General features: G+C 41.6%; 2 protein-coding genes across 3 annotated transcripts; one reads left to right on the top strand and one right to left on the bottom strand.

Moving 5' to 3' along the window:
* Positions 1–45: 45 nt before the first annotated feature.
* On the bottom strand, positions 46–12,685 carry thbs4a (thrombospondin 4a). The gene is made up of 23 exons (XM_084947592.1): positions 9,841–12,685; positions 8,867–9,064; positions 8,516–8,763; positions 6,734–6,836; positions 6,548–6,639; positions 5,721–5,772; positions 5,434–5,633; positions 4,439–4,576; positions 4,262–4,342; positions 4,032–4,184; positions 3,798–3,902; positions 3,595–3,702; positions 3,209–3,368; positions 2,169–2,287; positions 2,034–2,086; positions 1,866–1,950; positions 1,666–1,762; positions 1,399–1,577; positions 1,275–1,323; positions 994–1,190; positions 700–872; positions 473–612; positions 46–378 (listed from the first exon to the last, which is right to left on the bottom strand). Exons 1-23 carry the CDS (start codon positions 9,920–9,922, stop codon positions 323–325), a joined length of 2,868 nt encoding a protein of 955 aa, XP_084803718.1. The 5' UTR covers positions 9,923–12,685; the 3' UTR covers positions 46–322.
* On the top strand, positions 12,685–18,922 carry mtx3 (metaxin 3). 2 transcript variants are annotated; one of them, XM_084947597.1, is made up of 9 exons: positions 12,685–12,785; positions 14,629–14,698; positions 15,241–15,317; positions 15,401–15,493; positions 15,568–15,750; positions 15,862–15,938; positions 16,815–16,993; positions 17,232–17,320; positions 17,465–18,922. In XM_084947597.1, exons 1-9 carry the CDS (start codon positions 12,693–12,695, stop codon positions 17,558–17,560), a joined length of 957 nt encoding a protein of 318 aa, XP_084803723.1. In that variant the 5' UTR covers positions 12,685–12,692; the 3' UTR covers positions 17,561–18,922. The 2 variants fall into 2 exon arrangements, with proteins under 2 accessions (XP_084803723.1, XP_084803724.1); XM_084947598.1 differs by lacking the exon at positions 17,232–17,320.
* Positions 18,923–19,072: the final 150 nt, after the last annotated feature.

Raw genomic sequence — 19,072 nt, 5'->3', positions numbered from 1 at the left:
GGGAACATGCTTTGAATTTTGCAAAATGCTCAGTATTTTATTGTACTTAAGATGTACAGTGCATTCATAAACTGGATAACTGAAGGAGATATTTCAGAGATATAAACAAAAACTGCAAAGTGAATGCACTGTTTCAGTTACATTGCATTTATGTATATAATGCCCAATGTTTTGCTTTCCTAAAACTTCAAAATGCAATCCCTAAAACTGCCCATGATGTTTCCTCTGACATTAATCTGACTTTAGTTCTCTTCTCAGAGCACCGCCGCTCTGCCCCTTTAATCTATGTTTACAGCAGGGCTTAAGTTGTTTCTCCTGTGTCTTACTGCCCTTCATTCTGTGCTCTGAGCACATCCTGGTAGTCACCAGGTATAGTGTCTGTGGAAAAAGCAAACAAAGAGAAAAATCAAATGAGCATACCTACATCTCACATGGATGACTCGACTGTCTCCCGATGCTTGCAGATGCTTACCGTTGCACCGGTACTTCAAATTGGACCAGATGATGTTTTCCTGAGAGAAGCAGAACACGCCCAGGCGCCCGCCTCTCATACTGGTGTCAATGATCACACCAGTGTCCGCCACCAGATTTGAACCCTCAAAGAAGCGAGCCCTAGTTCCATACCCAAAGTGAAACTACTGAGTCAGTTCACACAGAGCGAATGTGGACGTGTCCGTGACGAGGTGTATGTGTTTGTACCTGATGTATCCAACCTGCGGTCTGTGCTGGAGGAACCAGCGGTAGGACACCTTGTCTTTCCAGCCGACGTTCCTGGGATCCTTCCACAGTAGACGCACCTGGTCAACGGTGTGTCCTGTGTGCCAAAGGGAGTTCCTCAGATATTCACCAGGACCTGTCTTTGATTTCACCACCTGGAGATTAAAAAACAAATAAGATCAGACATAAATTCATCAAACCAAATCTTTACTGATATATACTCTTTTAAACAGTACAGTGGAGGTCTTTATGGTGGAAAGTGTTAATCCTCAACACCTTGAGCTGTATTCCCGGCTCAGCAACGGCTCTGAAGGGCGCGGCCTGCCAGTAGGTTTGTTCTGTTTGTTTCCACATCACTACGTAGAAGGAAGAGGAGTCCTGGTAGCCAAAAATGAAGCCGGCGTAGTCGTCATCTGTCACTGTGTTCACGTGGAAAGTTCCCTCAAAGTCAACGCCACTGAAAGCTGTGTAGCCTGCAAATTGAACACGAAACGCAGATCAGCGCTGATTAAGTTTAGGTAAGGGAATTATGAATGGGTGTGTGATAGTATACTTACCTACAGCAAGCCCAGGGTCAGAGTTCATGGTCTGCACTATCTCCATGCCCTGTCAGGAAAAAATTAGTGTGAAGCTGAAGAAAAACTGTTATCGATGAAACTGAGGTGATGTTATCATTTTTACCTGGTTGAGAACTACCCAGTTGGGGTCGATCTGAGACTCGCCCTCTGGGTCCAGCACCACGGTTTGATAGGCTCTGAAGTCGGTCAGGGTGATCTCAGCGTTCTCTGGGCAGTGATCAATTCTGTCGATGACGCTGTCTTTGTCAAAGTCTCCTTCGCACGCGTCTCCGAGTCTGTTGTCTGAAATACAGCGACGCCGCTTAGAAAACAGTAATTTGCGCTGCGCTCGCTCCTGCAAATCCAAGCACAACACAGAAAAGATACTAACTATCAGAGTCCCTTTGGTCTGGATTGGCAACTAGTCTGCAGTTGTCGTCTTCGTCCGGTATGCCATCGTTATCGTCGTCATCGTCACATTTATCTCCCTAACAAGAAAAAAAAACACAACAAATTGGTGGATAATTGAGGACTATATAGGATGAACTGCTGCTGGATTGAATGAATGAAACTGAAAGAAGAGATAAACACCATTCCATCTTTGTCCGTGTCCACCTGATCGGAGTTGATGACTGTGGGACAATTATCCTTTGTGTTCTGGTGGCCGTCACCATCACTGACAAAGACGAGGTAGGGAAAATCAAAGGTCTGACAGATGTTTGTAGACTTTTACGCCACAGATCATGATGTGGGCTTTACCTGTCTATATTATCATCACAGGTATCTCCTACAAGGTCATCATCTGAGTCAGACTGAGGGTAGACAAAACAAACACTGCTGGTCAGATGTGTCACAGCTGATGAATCTGTTTCATGCCCTTGTGTGGTTTGTTACCTGGTTGGGGTTGGCCATATTAGGACAGCTGTCACAGGCGTCTCCCACCCCATCACTGTCTCTGTCTCTCTGGTCTGGGTTGGGGACTCGTGGGCAGTTGTCGAGAATATTTTTCAAGCCTGAGGACAGAAAGTATCAGGATATGTGTAAAACAAAACAAAACAAAAGAACATTGACAGAATGCAGACTTCAGCACAGTCAAACACATCAACAGATGGCAGTGTTTGTTTAAGACGAAGGTGAAATAGTTTCCAGTGGCCTTCGATGCCTGGCGGAGACCGACTGTGGAAAAATGCTTTTAGTGAGGAGACAGACATGACCAAGCACTCAGCAATCCAGCCTTGGAGTTAAAGACCAAACCAAACGATCAAGAGGCTCGGAGCACTGCCAAACTGAGCAAAAAGCGTCCACCAAACAGAGTCTAAACATGCAACATGCGTAAATGCCTGCATGTGGGAACACAGTGCTAATAAACTGTGTTTCCAGTGGCGCAAATGAAAGGTCACCTGAAAGGCCAATCAAATGAGGTATGTGAGAAAGGTTTTTGAAAACAGGCTTACAATTCCAGTTGGAACATTTTTACATTCAACACTGTTTTTTTTGTTTGTTTTTTTAAAATTACACAAAAGTTGTTTTTCAAAAAGTGACCTAACTGGTAGAGGATGTGGATTAGAAACAGACCAGGAGGATGTTTTGGAAAGATAAAGCACAGGTCAGTCCAGTTGAAGCAACAAAAATGTCTCTGTCTGCATCCTGTCTGGACACGCTGATCCAGACATGCTGTGTAACCTGATAACCTTTAAAAAAGTTCAATTACTTTTTCATTTTTGTTTGTTTTCACATTATGTCCCCAGATTAGTCATGGTTAATTTATGCAATAAACTCACTAATAGTCAGTCTTTTACACTTTTTACTATGATGACCACTCAACCTATTTGCAGAAGTGATTTCATTGACACTCGGTGATGCAAAGGAAAACAAAATTAAGTGAGTAAAACAGTTATTGTGTGTTAAGTAGATAATAACAGACGCGCACGCACCGTCTCCATCCATGTCATTGTCGCATTCATCCCCCAGACCGTCTCTGTCTGTATCTCTCTGTGAAGGATTTTCGACTGTTCTGCAGTTGTCACAGGCGTCGCCATGGACATCCTTATCGCTGTTCCTCTGGTCCACATTAGGAACCAGCCAGCAGTTATCCTGGGTTAGAAAAATGAAGACCGATTAGATTGGATTGGATTAGCTAGTTGTTTTTAGTTCTGGTGGATAACTTATGTTACGTCAACACTCCTGGCTGGAGTATGTTTCTCCCATCACTTTTTTACTGTTTAAAATTTCATTTCATTTCATGGTCAATGGAATATATCGGCTAATATATCTGTCATGCTTTAAAAAAATTAAATAAATAAAGTCAAAGTTCACCCACGTCTATGTTAATAATGCCATCGCTGTCTGCATCATCATCACAGGCGTCACCCAGCCCGTCCCTGTCTGCATCCTCTTGGCCAGAGTTTGGCACAAACACACAGTTATCCTGGAAAACGAATAGGAAAACACAAGCAGCACAATTTTTTTTAACACTGGGATGAACTGAATGTGAGAGATGGTGGGGTATGTTGAAAGTAGTACCTGGATACAGTTGTTGTCTCTGCACCGAAGCTTATTATCAGGGTATGCATCAATATCTGTGTCCTTTCCACACACATAGCCATTGCCAGCCCAACCAACCCCACACTGACACACACACACATGCAAAAAAGAGGGTCGGGTGGGTGGTGATGACATTTTCAATACACTGTTTAGAGTGGCACAACAATAAACTTATTCATATTCATATTTATGTTTCTGTTCACAAAGTCTTACCATACAGCTAATGCTGCCGTCTCTTTCCACAACACACTCGGCATTGATGTCACAGGGGTTTGGTTGACCGTTGGGGCAAAGTCTGGTACCATGGCAGCCTGTATTCTGGTCACCTGTGAAGCCAGCTTTACATTCTCCACAGCGGAAGGAACCCTGTGCAGAGTTCAGAGTCAGAAATGTGAAAAAACAATACACTGAAAGCATGCACCATGCAGATCCCGTATTCTTACAGCTGTGTTGTAGCAGTGTGAGTTGGCAGTGCAACCTCCATTCTCAGGCGGGCCCAGACACTCATCTATGTCTTCACACACCTGAGAGAAAGTGTGCATAAAGTACACAAAATAAAAGTTTTTGTAAGCAGTGAATCAAACAGAATTACTCTTATGTAGTGCATTATTTTGTTTTACCTGTTTGTGAGTCTTAGCATATGAAACTCCTACTCCATTTAACTCTGGTCCAGTGTATCCTCGGGGGCATTTCTCACAGCGGAAGCCAGGAGCAGTGTTTACGCACCGAACACCAGGAAAGCATGGATTAAACTGGCACTGAAACACAAAGAAAAACAAGATGGTCGAATCCTAGGTAATGGTATATATATATATATATATATATATATATATATATATATATATATATATATATATATATTGTCATGGTCCGCGGCCCGGCGTCCGAGGAGCTGATGGGATGCCCACGCCCACGGGCGTGGCTGTTAACTCCACACCTGCATCCCATCCCAGGCGATCATCAGGTGGACTATTTGATCCAGCCCAGCCTGCTGCTCCACGCCAGTCCGTTAGTCGTCTCACAGCGGTAACGTACACCTGCGGGAAAGCGATTGTGAAAACTCTCATTTGTCTGACCGAGCGCTAATTCTGTCCTGTGCACTCAGATAACAGCTCGGCGTGTTTTTTGAGCCACCTGCCTGTCCACCTGCCCGTCTGGAGTTTGGATCGCCTTCAGTACTCGTCACCTCGACTTTCCTGGAGCTCCCCCGCGGACCCTCACCCCTCCCTCCGGCTCCCACGGCCCCGCTTTCACCGTAAGACTCATACTCTCCCCCACGTATGCTGCTATTTCCCCGCGCCCCAATAATTCTTTTCCTTTTTCTGTTGCAGCCTCCCACAGTCCCGTTTTCGGCGTTCCTGCGCGATTCATCTCTCGGTTCCTTGGTTTCTCTAGTGTCACGCGTGTTTTTCCTTCTACCCTCCCGGGACACCTTCAGTTAAAATAAAGTTTATTTTCTCGTACTCCTGTGTGTGTTGGCTCTGCTTCTGGGTCCAGCTTGTGCACTGAACCTCGGTTCATGATATATATATATATATATATATATATATATATATATATATATATATATATATATATATAGTGCTACTTGGACTCAGTGGTACTCAATTCATACCTCATCTACATCATCACAATACACTCCATCTCCTGTAAATCCATCAGGACAGGGGGAACACTGGAAAGACCCCGATGGGGAACGGACACACATGTCCTGTCTGAAACAGGTCCCAAGTGGGCACGGAGCCGGGGGGTCAGGCATGACAAAGTTCTGAGGCGTTGGAACAGGATGTTTGTTTGGATCGCCATTAATTCTGTCTGGAGCACACAGGCAAAGATAAAGGTTAAAAGGTCCCTTTAGTGTCTAAATACTGTAAATCAGTACATTGTTTCTGTATTGCTTACCACAGCTCAGACACTCTGTGATGATATTCCTCAGATGATGTGTCTCCTTAATCTTAGGCACAAAGACACAGAGTGTAAAACTGTTAATAAACTGTGTGCTTGGGTATTAGTGTCATCACTTTACAGCTTATCAAAGGAGGCAAACCAGATTTTTACCTTTCAATAACTTGTAAAAATGCAACTGAGGCTTGATAAGGTTTTAAATGTGTTTCTGCCAAGATAAGTGTTTCCTTACATAAGCAGTTCTCTCTGTAATGTGATAATAGTCTGTTATCACCTCCGGCTCTCAGTTTCATGTCTTATCGCCTAATAAATCCCTTGCTTTAGATGGTAATCTGAAACCATGCACTTCTATCTGCTGCTACGTTGAATGTGTGATTTTTGCTTTTACTCGGCTGTCTGATGCAAAGGGTTACACAAATCCTTGAAACAAGACACCTTTAGACAAAAGCAGCAGGTTTTCACAGTCTGGATTCTCACATTTCACAGCAAAAAGCTGATGTTACAATGCAAAACCAATTCTGTTGTGAATATGCCCCCGTCTTTTATTTTAAATGCAGCCTATTTTACCAAACAACCTAGGAAGTCTCTTCTTTACCAGCATCCCCCAGGCATTTCATTTTATCTCAGCATCAAAGTGCATTCAGAAAAACATCCATAAAAGCAATAAACAACATCATCATTATAGATCTGCTTATTGAAGCTCTGTGTTAAAAATGCTCGGATGCCTTTTTCATTTTATTTTTTTTTCTGTATTTAGCCCCTGAATCCATCCAAGTAGCTATCCATGAGAGAGAGACACAAGACCAGCATGCAGAAAAGGTTACCTGCTGGTTGAGCAGCTCCTTCATCTCAGATAACATGCTCTTCAGCTCTGTTATGGTGGCCTGATCTTGCATCATCCTGCCACCTTGCAGAGCTGTGCAGATTTTGCAAATCATAATTAGACAGTCAAAATCACATCTGGAAGAAGAGAAATGTCCAGTGATGTGAGTCAGCGTGCTGTAACTCACCCAGCAGCTGCAGAGATTCAGCTTGATCCATGGTACAGTCTTGCAGAGTGGCCACATTGTCTATGGTGTCCTCTATTACTAGCTTCAAGTCTGTCACTTCACCCTTATAGAACAAACAACAACAGAATAAACTACAGGAGCAGAGTGAGAATGTTTAATTGGAATATTAAATTCAGTTCAATTTTATTTATATAGTGCCAAATCGCAACAACAGTTGCCTCAAAGCACTTTATATTCTAATTATAATATTATAATTAATTATAATGACTAGTCGTATCATATTTCTTTCTTATTTTTTAGGGCAGAGAACCATAACCTCAGTTTTATCTGAATTTAGAAACTGAAAATTAGTGGTCACCCGGGTCTTTATGTTTTTAAGACATTCCAGCAGTTAAACTAACTTGTGTGTGTGTGTTTTCTGGCTTCTTTGACAGATAGAACTGGGTGTCATCTATATAGCAGTTAAAATGTATGCTATGCCTTGTACGGATACTGCCTAGGGAAGCATGTATGATATAAACAGAATTGTTCCTAACACAGAACCCTGAGGAACGCCATAGTTAACCTTTGTGTGTGAAGAGGAAATTATATATCTAATATCGACCCAGCATTTTAAGTTTATTATGTTTTGGGTTTATTTTTGCATTATGGAGTGTTTTGGGGTTCTTGATTATTTACGATAGATTATATTACAGTGGTTCTGGTTTAGGGTTTTGTTCACAGGGTTTGTGTTCTCATGTTTTGTGTGGGTTTAGTTCTGTGTCTGGTCTGCGTCTTTGTGTAGTGATGTCTTGTTCCTGTTTTATTGTGAAGGTCTGCGTCTCATGTGGGTGTGTTCAGTTTACCTCCCTTGTCTCGTCTCGTTAATTACTCCCAGTTGTGTCCCCCACCTGTGTGTAATCTCCCTGTGTTTCTCTGAGTGTATTTAAGTCGTGTCTTCTGCTGTAGTAGTTGCTGGTTCGTCTGTGTTTCTACCATGTTCCAGTCGTGTGTTCTCCCTGCTGTCACCATCATATACCATCGTCTAGCTTCCTTCATGTTCGTGTTCAGTAGTTAGTTGTTCCCAGTATAGTTTAGTTCATTTTCCGTTTGCCGTTTGTCTATTTTTATTTTGTGTTTAATAAACCACCTTCACACCTTTACAAGAGCCTGCGTTTGGATCCTCCTTTATTACTTCCACACGGCTCATCTTACTCGCCGTGACAGAGATAAAAGGAAGGTTTGAGATTGGCCTATAATTAGCTAAGATAACTGAGTGAAGTGATTTTTTTTAAGTAACTGTTTAATTACTGCCAGCTTGATGCCCTGTGGTACAGAGCTGATTAATAGAGATAGATTGAAGCATTAATTAATGGTAGGACTTCTTTGAGCACTCTTGTAGGAACGGGGTCTAAAGGACATGTTGATGATTTGGAGTAAGTAATTACTGGCATTGACCCAAAAAGATCAATCAGAGGGAAAAACTCTAAATAAATATCAATAGTATTGAAAGCAGCTGTATGTAATGATACATCTGTGAGATGGATGTAATTTTTTCTCTAATTATTAAAATGTTATTTTTAAAGAAATTCATGAAGTCATTACTGGTTACAGTTACAATACAACCGAATATTCGGTTCAACGGAGCTCTGACTCTTTGTCAGCCGGGCTGAAGAGAAGCATGGGGTTGTTTCTTATTCAAAATAATATACTCAAAATGAGATCTTGAAACGTCACTGTTTTTGTTTCCATGCACCATATCGTCAGTACATTTTTTTTCTCAGCTACAAACTTCTCATTCACCTGTCCTCTTGACTGCAGCGTCCTGAGTGCCACCTTGTTGGGACCTTGTGGAAGTGACCCAAACGCGGCTGGCACACCATCCAAAGTGTGAGCCAGCCTGCAGTCTACATAGATGTGAACACGACCAGGGCCACGCTGTAGACCGCTGGCATGGAGCATCACGTGGTGCTCTTGTCCATCTGCCAGGGATGCATGGTTGAAACTGGTTGTACCAAATCTGCCATCAGTCTTCTGGTAACGAACAGTCACTGCAGATATAGAGATGCTTGAATGAAAGCTGTAAAGAAGCTAAAACAAAGAATAGAGTGGCCTGCATTTGCCACAGGCTCCTCAGTATGTGTCAGTGTTCACCTTTGCTCAGTTTGGCTTGCATGGTGAGGTCAAGGTATTTAGTGTTGTCTGTGGGGTTGATGACACTGAAGAGAGAGGTGGGTGCCTTGCTGTGGAGCCTAAAGGACGAAAGCAGGAAAGCCTCATCTCTTCCTTTGTTCTTCAAGCTTCCTTGGAGCAAGTCTGGCAGACAGTCTGGTGACACCAGCAGGTCGTAGACTAACACAGGAAGGAGAACACTGGATTAGCACTATACCACAATTGTGAGAAGAAATCTTAAGAGAAAAGACATATTTTTAAAAGAAAGCAAATGACCAGTTCATCTAAGTATTTTCAGTATTTTGTCTTATTGGCTGCGACTCCCAGCACACTTTGTTTTGCTGCTGCTGAGTCAGTGCACTGTGGTGTTTTATTATGTGTCACAGTGTACTTGTGTATGTGTGTTTGCGCGTGTGCACATGTGTGCATTCATGTCAGCACCCTGCTGTGTGTTTTTATGGTGTGGTAGACGGGAGCTGCAGAAAGGTCCAGCAGTAAACTTTTTCCATTGGAACAAACCCGCTGCCTCACACTCACGCACACAAACACCCACTCACACACTTTCACATTGCCATTAGTGGAATTTCAGGAATAATACAAAGTGACAAGAAATTGCACGGAAAGATCTGCATGTAGATTCCAGGAAAATCAAAGATTTGCAAATGCAGTTCTCAGATGACGGTTAGTGTCCTTCTACCACCTTATTTAGGTCAGACTGTTCTGGATCCTGGACATAAAACTCTACAACCACAAAAAAGCCAACCTAATTTCCAGCAATCATCATCACCACAGCTACCCCCTCCCTCCCTTTTTTTTTTGTGCAACTCACTTTCAAACAAAAGCTTTTTAGGAATGTATCAGCAGAAAAGATTAAGTTTAACATATAAAGAACACAGAAACAAAATATGTCATGCTTTGCAGAAGGGCATGCACAGCGAGATGCCGCCAGCACTTACCAACACCTTGAGCTGTGACAGTGAGCACCAGATGCTGCAGCAGCAGGGACAGAGCTGCCGCTCTGACGCACATACCAATCATCAGCGCTTCAAAGCGGGGGCACACCTCAAAAGAAGTCCTGTTTCTGAACTGTCCTCCTGAAGATCAATAAGCTGATCTCACACAGGCTGAAAATAAAAACTCCAGATCTTGAACCAAAATCTCAGCAGAGGTGAGATGGTCTTGTGTCCACAGCCACAGCCTTTAAAGCAAAGGGGAGTGTCCGCTACTGTTACGAAAGTGGCACAGTGAAGAGACCATTTTAATAGTCTGGGCGGGGGAGTGTCCCCTTGCTAGAGCAATTATGATTAAATAATTTGTAAACAAGAAATGTAAAACTAAAAAAGGGAATTGGAAAGTTGTTTGATTCTGAAAATGACTGTCAAACTTTTTCTCTCCACATACTGTACGAGCTAAATGTGTGCGGGATTTATGTATTTATGACCCATTGTTTTTATTTAGAGTCATGCTACATTGGGGGATTTGTAATAAAGTAGCTGAAAAGTGCTCTAAATCACACTGTATAGAGACAGCCAACCAGATGCCTGTGAAGCTCATGGGAGGAACATTTTGGTTCCAGCTGGCTGTTGTTATTTTTTCACAAACATCATGAATGTGTGCCCTAAATGAGGATCCGATGCCCTGGCTCATCCTCAGTAAGCCAGCTGAACTGCATAAATCTACAGCAGATGTTTTTAATTTTAAACTGATTTAATGTAACGGGTTCTTTGTACCTCTGCGAAGCTTCTTTTGAGAAGGAGAATGCAGGAAAGGAGGAGCAGAGAGGGCGAGGCTCGGGGCAGTTTTCAGTCCTGGAAACATTTGATGATAGATGTCTGGTGCTCGTCTTAATGCTTTCTCCTTTAACTAACCTCAAGTACATTTCAACATCTCAGCTGCTGGTTCGAGCCAGTGAGAGACATTTACCATCCCTCGGTGCGTGATTGCGGTACATCTGCCTGTGTCTGGCTGCTTGGCCTTTGAACAAACACCTGGCAGTCTTTAACAGTCTGCCTATCAGCTCTTGGACAGACGTTTTGCTCTGGCGGGTAAAAATAATAATCAATAAAATAACACTGAAATGGAAATTACTACTTTACATGGAAATCTAAATATGAAACGATTGCTTGTTCCATTGCTGCTGTTTAATAAATCAGTGTTTCGTGACAGATTGCTGTTTTAAATGTATGAAACTAGAGAATATTAAAGAGAAACTGAGTGATATGACTTTTTCAGCATGTCATTTCTGGCTCTGAAGTATTGCCATAATAGCAGCATAAAACACTGGAGAAACATTAACCACATGACTTAGTTGCTGATCAAAGAGTTTAATTACAATTAACATTTATTCACTGAGTATTTGCTTTTCTTGCTAACCTCATCACCATAGCTCCAAATTTGCCTGGAAGTATCTAAGGAGCAAGGCAAGGAACAAATAAAGGATAAATTAAGAACTACTGTAGCTGCTGTATAATATACACTCACTGTCCACTTGCTAGAAAGTGGTTGGACCCCATTTTGCCTTCACCAGCATTAATCCTTTGTGGCATAGATTGAAAAAGCTTCTGGAAACATTACTGAGAGATTTTGGTCCATATTGATATGATAGCATCACACAGTTGCTGCAAATATCGAATGTGACTCTCCCAAACCATGGCATCCCAAAGATGCTTTACTGGATTGAGAGCTTGTCACTGAGGATGCTGTTTGAGTACACTGAACTCACTATCACGCTGAAGAACTGAGATGATTTGAGTTTTGTGACATGGCTTGTTATCCTGCCGGAAGCAGCCATCCGACAATGGGCACAGTGATCAGCAACAATACTCAGGTAGGCTGTGGCGTTTAAACGATACTCAGTTAGTACTAGGAACCATCTGTGAGTGCCAAATATCTAAATATCTGCAACACTATTACACCACCACCAGGAGTCTGAACAGTTGATCCAAGGCAGGATGGATCCGTGCTTTCATTCTGTTTACCCTTCCATCTGAATGTGTCAGCAGTAAAGGCTCATCAGACCTGGCAACATGTTTTTCCCTGTACAATCTTGGTGAGCCCATGTGAACTGTGGCCTCAGTTTCCTGTTCTTAGCTGACAGACGAGGCATCTGGTGAAGCCCACCTGCCTTAAGGCTTCAAAGTACTATGTCTTAAAAATGCTCTTCTGCATACCTCGCTGATAAAAAAAAAAAAAAAAAAAAAAGTTATTGGCTTCACTGTTACTGTTTCCTCCCTGTCAGCTCAAATCAGTGTGGTCATTCTCCTCTCACACCAACCAGGTAATTTCACCCAGAGAACTGCTGCTCACTTCTTTTTGGACCATTCTCTGTAAACCCCAGAGATGGTTGTGTGGGGGAAAATAAATGACAGCATGTCTGCCACCAACAACCATGCCATGCGCAAAGTAGTCTCAATCTCCTTTCTACTCCACTCTGATAATTGGTTTGAACTTCCCCAAGCTGACTATGGTACGTGCCTAAACACATAATGCTGCTGCCATGTGACCTGTAGTCCCACAGAGACTGTTTCACACTGTGGAAGCAGCCATGAAGAAGCTGGGCCAGTATCTTTGTTTAAAATAATTTGGCTGAAAAACAACGCTTTTTTAAAAGAAAAAAGAACAGTACTGAATTATGAATCAATAAATAAAAGAATTAATAATTTTTAAAAAAAAGAGTTACAGAAAATGCTTAATATTTGTTATGTGACTTGATTTTTTCTGTTTCTTCCTTCCTTCCTTCCTTTCTTTTTTTTTTTAACCCTGGAGGCTCTGATGTGAAAGGTACCCTGTGACGTCAGTGTCCCGTTGAATGAACCAAAACATGGCGGCTGCCATGGAGCTGAGATGCTGGGGAGGAGACTGGGGTTTGCCTTCTGTTCACACCGAGTCCCTCATAGTTCTGGTAAGCTCACAGCCTGTTTACAAACACAACACGCTCAGTGCACCTGGAGCCGCTTTTAAAACGGCACGTCACGTCTCCGGTTTGCTTTTCGTCTCCTCTCTTGTCCTTTGTGGTTAGCCTCCGTGCTAACTTACCTGCTGCAGCTTGCCTGGTAAGTTAGCCGCATCGATGTGCAGGATAGAAAATAACAGCGTGTCCAGCTGGACTTCATGTCCCAAGCACAGAGTCACGGCTGTGCTGGCTGCAGGGTTTGTCCTTCATGTGTAGCTGGCTGTCATAAGTCACTCCCATTGTTTGAAAAGCTGTGATCTCTCAAGGTCAGCTGGTTGAGCCTCGGATTTAAAAAATATTTATATTTTCAGGTGTATTTGAAGGATTTTCGCTAAAAAGCTGTAGATGATAGCTAACCTGATAACACCGTCCGAAAATTAACAGTTTTTTGCTGCTAACATGTTATCTGTCATTGGGTGCTCTTGCCACAAGGTGACACTTTTTCTTAGTTTAAATGTCAGATTTTAATGGAATAATTTTGTTTCTTGACTCTGATGGCTTTAACAGCCTTACAATTTAATCGTACGAAGGAGCAGGACAGAGTGTGCCCTCTTCATTTCTTCTTGAACCTTTTACTCAATTTAAAAACAGAAGTTTTAATGTAGTTTAATGTTTTTGGAAGCAAATGTGGAATTTTTTTTGTTTTGAATGCATCATTTTGTTTTGGCAAACCTTTCTTGATTTAGAAAATAATTATGTATTGATTTAGTTATGGTTTAGTTATAGTATGTTGTGATTTGCTGTTATGTGTTTATGTGTGTTGTAGATCATTGTAAACACTGAAAGTGACTTTCTTTTACTTAAAGGGTCTCTTTACTTTTGCAGCTGGGTCTCTTCGATTCAAATCATCAAATTTGCCTAAACATTTTATGGTTCAAAGTTTGAACATGTATAATGATCAGTTTGAAACTTGTGCTTTGTGTTTCAAGATATATTTTTGTGAAAACTGGTGCGTCAACCCATTTAAAAAAAATCCGAACCAGTGTTTGAACATGAATATCTCAAAAACTCTGTGTGAATATTGATTTGCTAAAATCTGAAAAAACTAAACTAAAGCTGTCCTGTATACTCTCATATTTGAGAACACACTAAAAAAAAAACTTCACATTGCAAAAGACAACTAGTGAAAATTTCTGAATGCAATGAAGTTACATACTGCTAAATAAAACATGTATAGTATTTTTTATTAACACTAAACTTTTTAGTCACAAAATGTTATTTTGATTCCACTTTCATGATGGATTGAACAAATATGCCAAGTTGTACTGAAAAAAACACCAAAAAAATCAATCGATAGTTTAATCTGAATAGAACAAAAATAGATATCTGTATCTGCCCCAGTTTTTTAAAAGATGGTGGAATGACACACCTTTACAATAGTCCCCTGTAGCCCTAACCTTTGCACCTGCTGGTCTTTATTTTGATGCCTTTTTAATTTTTCTTCTAATTTTTGTTATTTTATTTACGTTTTCTCTCTTTCTCTGGAGCTGTTGAAGGTGAGCGCTGTAATCATAGTGTCCCTGTGCCAAATTAGAATTTGCAGTCGATGCCAAAGTCCTGCTCGATTGCGGCGAGCTTTCATCTGTACTACAAGACTGAGATTGTGTAAAACTTTGATTAAAGTGTCACAGTCCTGCACTGTGGCTCTAAAAAGTCTAGTACTCATCTCCCTGAAAGTAGTTGTATCCTGTAGTACTTTTGCTCTTAGATCATTTGTTCCAACATAACATTACATTTGAACTATAAGTGATATATTTTTTAAAAACCTTCCCTAACCCGTGTTTTCTTTCAGGCATACACCAAGTTTTCTGGGGCAAAAGTCGCAGTTTCTCCAATAGACTGGACATGGAAAACAATTACAGGTGGGCTGCACCCTCCCATAAACACCGTCTTACAGTTTTAGGCTCTGCATGCCTTAAACAGAGAATCAGTGAACCCATAAAAGAATATATAACTGTACATATAGTTATAAAGAATGCATAATTCATGCATTCTTTTAAAATATTTGTATCTGTTCATGCATCTTAAATTAAATAAATATTTACATATTAAAACTCAAAGATCTGTGAGTTTCTGAACCATGCCTTTTGATCTCTGCAGCACACTTGCAAAGATTTTGCGACTGCGTTTTGCACGGTTGTGGTACAGACTTAACAAACTCTTCCGTGTAAACGCCTGCCAGAGTACTCAGAGCCATCTCTGAGGCAGTTCTTCCCACAGTTTATTTCTCAAGAGACCACATTTTTCCTTGATAGTACGCACACACATGATTAAAGCATTACCAGCCTCCCCGTTGTGGCTGGTAAATGTAAATTACATTGAGCATGATGAACTTGATTGTCTTTAATAAGACATTACTCAGTTGTAATATCCAACTTTAATGTGTGTTTTCTATTAATCACAGTGACTGTCCCAGAATTGCTCTGTGGCGACACTGCAGTTCAAGAACCAACACAAATTCTTAACTTTCTGAGGAAACAAGTGAGTGTGCCTGCTTCTTCAGCATGTGTCCTAAACTGTTTAGCCAAATCTATAAATCTCTACATCTATTTTTTTTTAAACAGAGGTTTAATGCAGACTATGAGCTGACAGCCAGACAAGGAGCAGACACGATGGCCTACATCGCTCTGCTGGAGGAGAAGCTGCGACCAGCTTTGGTAAGTCTTTCCTTTTGCTGTTTCCCTGACAACATGTGGTCGTAAGCTAACAGGGTGATGTCTGCGTCCCACAGCTGCACACGTTCTGGGTCGATGCAGAAAACTACTCCAATCTAACACGGCCCTGGTTCGCCTCACGCTCGCCGTTCCCGCTGAATTTTCTCGTACCAGGACGTCTCGCCAGCAGCGCCCTCTCCCGCATCCTTCTAACCACAGGAGAGGCGCCGCTGCACAGAATCTCTGAGGTGGAGGGAAAGGTAAACGCCGCTCTGTACCGATGCATCGCTTAGACACAGTTTAAACTTCGCCTGGAGTGAGATTCTGTTTTTTCAGAGCTGTAAATGTGTCTCTCTCTCTCTGTCCTGTAGATCTACAGTGATGCTAAAGAGTGCCTGAACTTGCTCTCCTACAGACTGGGAACAGCTAACTTCTTCTTTGGCAACTCGTGAGTTCTCCAGTGTTTGCATACTTTTTGTGTTTAGTTAGAGAAGCATTCATACACTCCACAGTTAGACTGCTATGGGGAAGCAGAATAGACTAAAAAAACCTGAAAAACTCGCATAATTCTGATTTATTTGAGAACTTTTTTATCTTTGCTTTTCCTTGGATTGCAATTCAGCTGAAAACCTATTAAAAATGAATACATGGAATAAACAAAGTTCTTTATTCTTTAGTCCTTCACCTCTGTAGGTTTTCTGGGTGTTTACCTGGAGTACTCTTCACCAGGTGTTTATTGGCTGTCCTCTCTTTCTCCTCCCTTTGGGGGCTCCATGTGAGGGCTTGACTGGTGATGATCAACACTGGTTCTTGTAGCGTGCTCGATTCCTGCCCTCTCATTACTGTCTGGTAGCATGTGTCAGCATTTTAGCCCAGAATGGAGTGACCACCGGCCTGAGCTTCCACCACATGAGCCTGCAAGTGCTGATGAGGACAGATCCCATGTTAGCTCATATATAGAAGTCTGGTTACAACTTTTACTCCTTTGTGATCGCTCTTTTTAATAAAATACTTTCTTCCCATCATCCTGGCTCAAGCTGAATTAAACACTGTGTGAATTTACGTTCTTAGGAAAGGGAAAAACAACATCGGGAATATTTTATCACAGCAAAATATTTTATTTTAAGCATCATTTTTGTTTTCCATCATTTGTCATGAAGGTGAAATTTTAAATGAAAAGTTGATTAATCTTGCAGCTCTATTTTGTGCAGGGAAAAAGTGCTTTACAGATTTTCTGATTGAGGGTTTATGAAGACCTTCTATAAGTCAAGTCCTGACATGTCTGAATGTATGTTTCTGTACATGTGTGTGTTTGTGCTCTTAGGCCGACCAGTCTGGATGCCTTTGTGTTTGGTTTCCTGGCTCCCCTTCATAAAGCCAGTCTTCCCAGCAGCCCTCTGCAGAGCCATCTCAGACAGCTGGATAACCTTACAGGCTTCTGTGACAACATCCTCGCAGTCTACTTCAGCTCGGACCACCTTTGTAAGATTGCTGCACAAGCTGGTAATACTCTATAGTGGTTATAGCTTTTACTTTTTAAGCGCTTGAAACAACTAACATCTTTACACAGAACATCATCAGCACTTTAATTCTTCGCACATATTTCTTTCTTCTCTTTCTTCTGTTGGTTTTACTTCTGGGTGTTAAATGGTCTAACACGGCTCCTGTTCCGCTCACTGTCTGCTTTCTACTTTTTCCTCTTCTTCTTCTGTCTGTGCTCCCTCGCCTGATCTCTCTCCAGGTCCTCTCCCACCTGTTCAGGAAACAATGGATGCCAACCTCCAGAAACTAACTCAGCTTGTAAACAAAGAGTCCAATCTGATAGAAAAGGTGCTTCTGCTTTCCTTTTTCTCTTCTTTTGCATGAGTTCATAGTTGCTTTCTGCAGGTACCATCTCAGTCGTGTTTATGGTGTGTTTTCATTTCTCGCTTGTGCTTGTGGGCACTAACTAAACTGTACATCCTTTTGCTGTAGATGGATGACAACCTGCGCAGCAGCCCACAGCACAAACCCCACAGACCAGAGCCCAAACCCAGTCTGTCCAGTGCAAAGAGCTCTACTCCTGCCTAACACCTGACCTTTAAATCCTGCTCCATCTCTATGAATCGCAGAGCAGCACCCTGCACACATAAGATGCTGTTCAGAACATGACTCTAAAAAACAAACAAACAAACAAAAAATGAATGGAAGCATAACTATATAAATACAAGAGGCTATTTTAAGATAACGATGAGAGATTTCGTTTGGAAGAGAAGTGACAATGCATGTGAGGCTTTAAAAAAAAAAAAAAATGAAGCGTGCATGTATGTGGTCAGCGATGGATTGCTGTGAAGTGGTGCTTGATGAGAAAGACACAGAAAGTTCAAAGAAAAAGTTCAGCAGGGAAAATCAGCAGCACAGTTTAACCTCTGAATGTGGACCACTCGGCAGATTTTCTTTTAACCTTTTCATTCTATTTTTGTTTCCTTTAAAGGACACCTTCGAGACCTTGGTCACTACAGTAGAGCACTTTTAAGCTAGAGCACTTAACATGTTTTACCACCAAGGATGTCTTTAAGTACCTTCCTCGTGTCCACTTTAAAATGTTCCATAAATTCTGTTAACATTTGAACGGGTGTAATGTACAGTATGTGCGCGGACATGACTATAAGAGTAACTAATTTAACTTATTTAACGTTGTTTCAGCTCCTCTGCTGTGTACAGAGTGTACAGTTGTAAATATTGTTATGAGGATAATCAATGAAATTGACTTCCTGTTTCCTCTAAAGAGGAGCAGCTTGTTCAAAATGTTGTTGCTAGACACACGAAGGTAAGAGAAGGGCCATCCATGCATTATATGTGGGACTAATGTGTTTGTGTGTGACCCGAGGATCATGTTTTTTTTGTTCACGATGTCATGTGGCTGTAAGAAAATTCACTTCTGCTGTTGCTTTCGTTTTCTTTTTTCCCACTACCATTTTCGCTCAGTTTTGTTTCAATTTTGTGCTGCTATAATTTCCTGTGCCACAGACTGAAAGGGTTGGAAATGTCTCATTAGTTATCTTGGTTTTTTTTTTGGTTTTTTTTAAAAAACACTATAATTTGGACCACAAAGTTAGAAATTCCCTCGATGAAGCGTTTCTACTCCGTGTGATTCCTTTATATGATTTCTCTTCACCTCAGACCTTCAAAAACTCACTTCATGGCCGCATGCCCTTGAAAGCACCGTGCTCTGAAACAGATGTGCTGGGGGTGGGGGTGGGGGGATGCTGGTCAGCCGTCTTGTAAGGACCATAAGGGAAAAGTGTGCCTTCATGACTTCTCGTGTCTTGTACAAGTGTCAACATGCTAACTGTGTCCTTCATCATTTTGATACATATATCCAAAATTATATTTGTAATTTCTGTTGCACAATCTGTAAGTGTCTATTAAATTACATATATGATAAAAACAGTTTCTGGCTTTTTCCCCCCAGTATTGTTGAATATTGTGGCGTGATTGAACAATAGTCAAAATGTCCTCTAACACCAGACAAGAACTTTCTCACAGACTCTCGCCATCCTGTTTAATTTCTGAATGCTGATCTTTCCTCCATCCTCAAGG

This window comes from Perissodus microlepis, chromosome 12 (genome assembly GCF_051167445.1).
Source record: "Perissodus microlepis isolate ML-2025 ecotype Zambia chromosome 12, ASM5116744v1, whole genome shotgun sequence".
Classification (NCBI taxonomy): domain Eukaryota; kingdom Metazoa; phylum Chordata; class Actinopteri; order Cichliformes; family Cichlidae; genus Perissodus; species Perissodus microlepis.
This window is presented reverse-complemented; position numbering and strand designations above follow the sequence as displayed.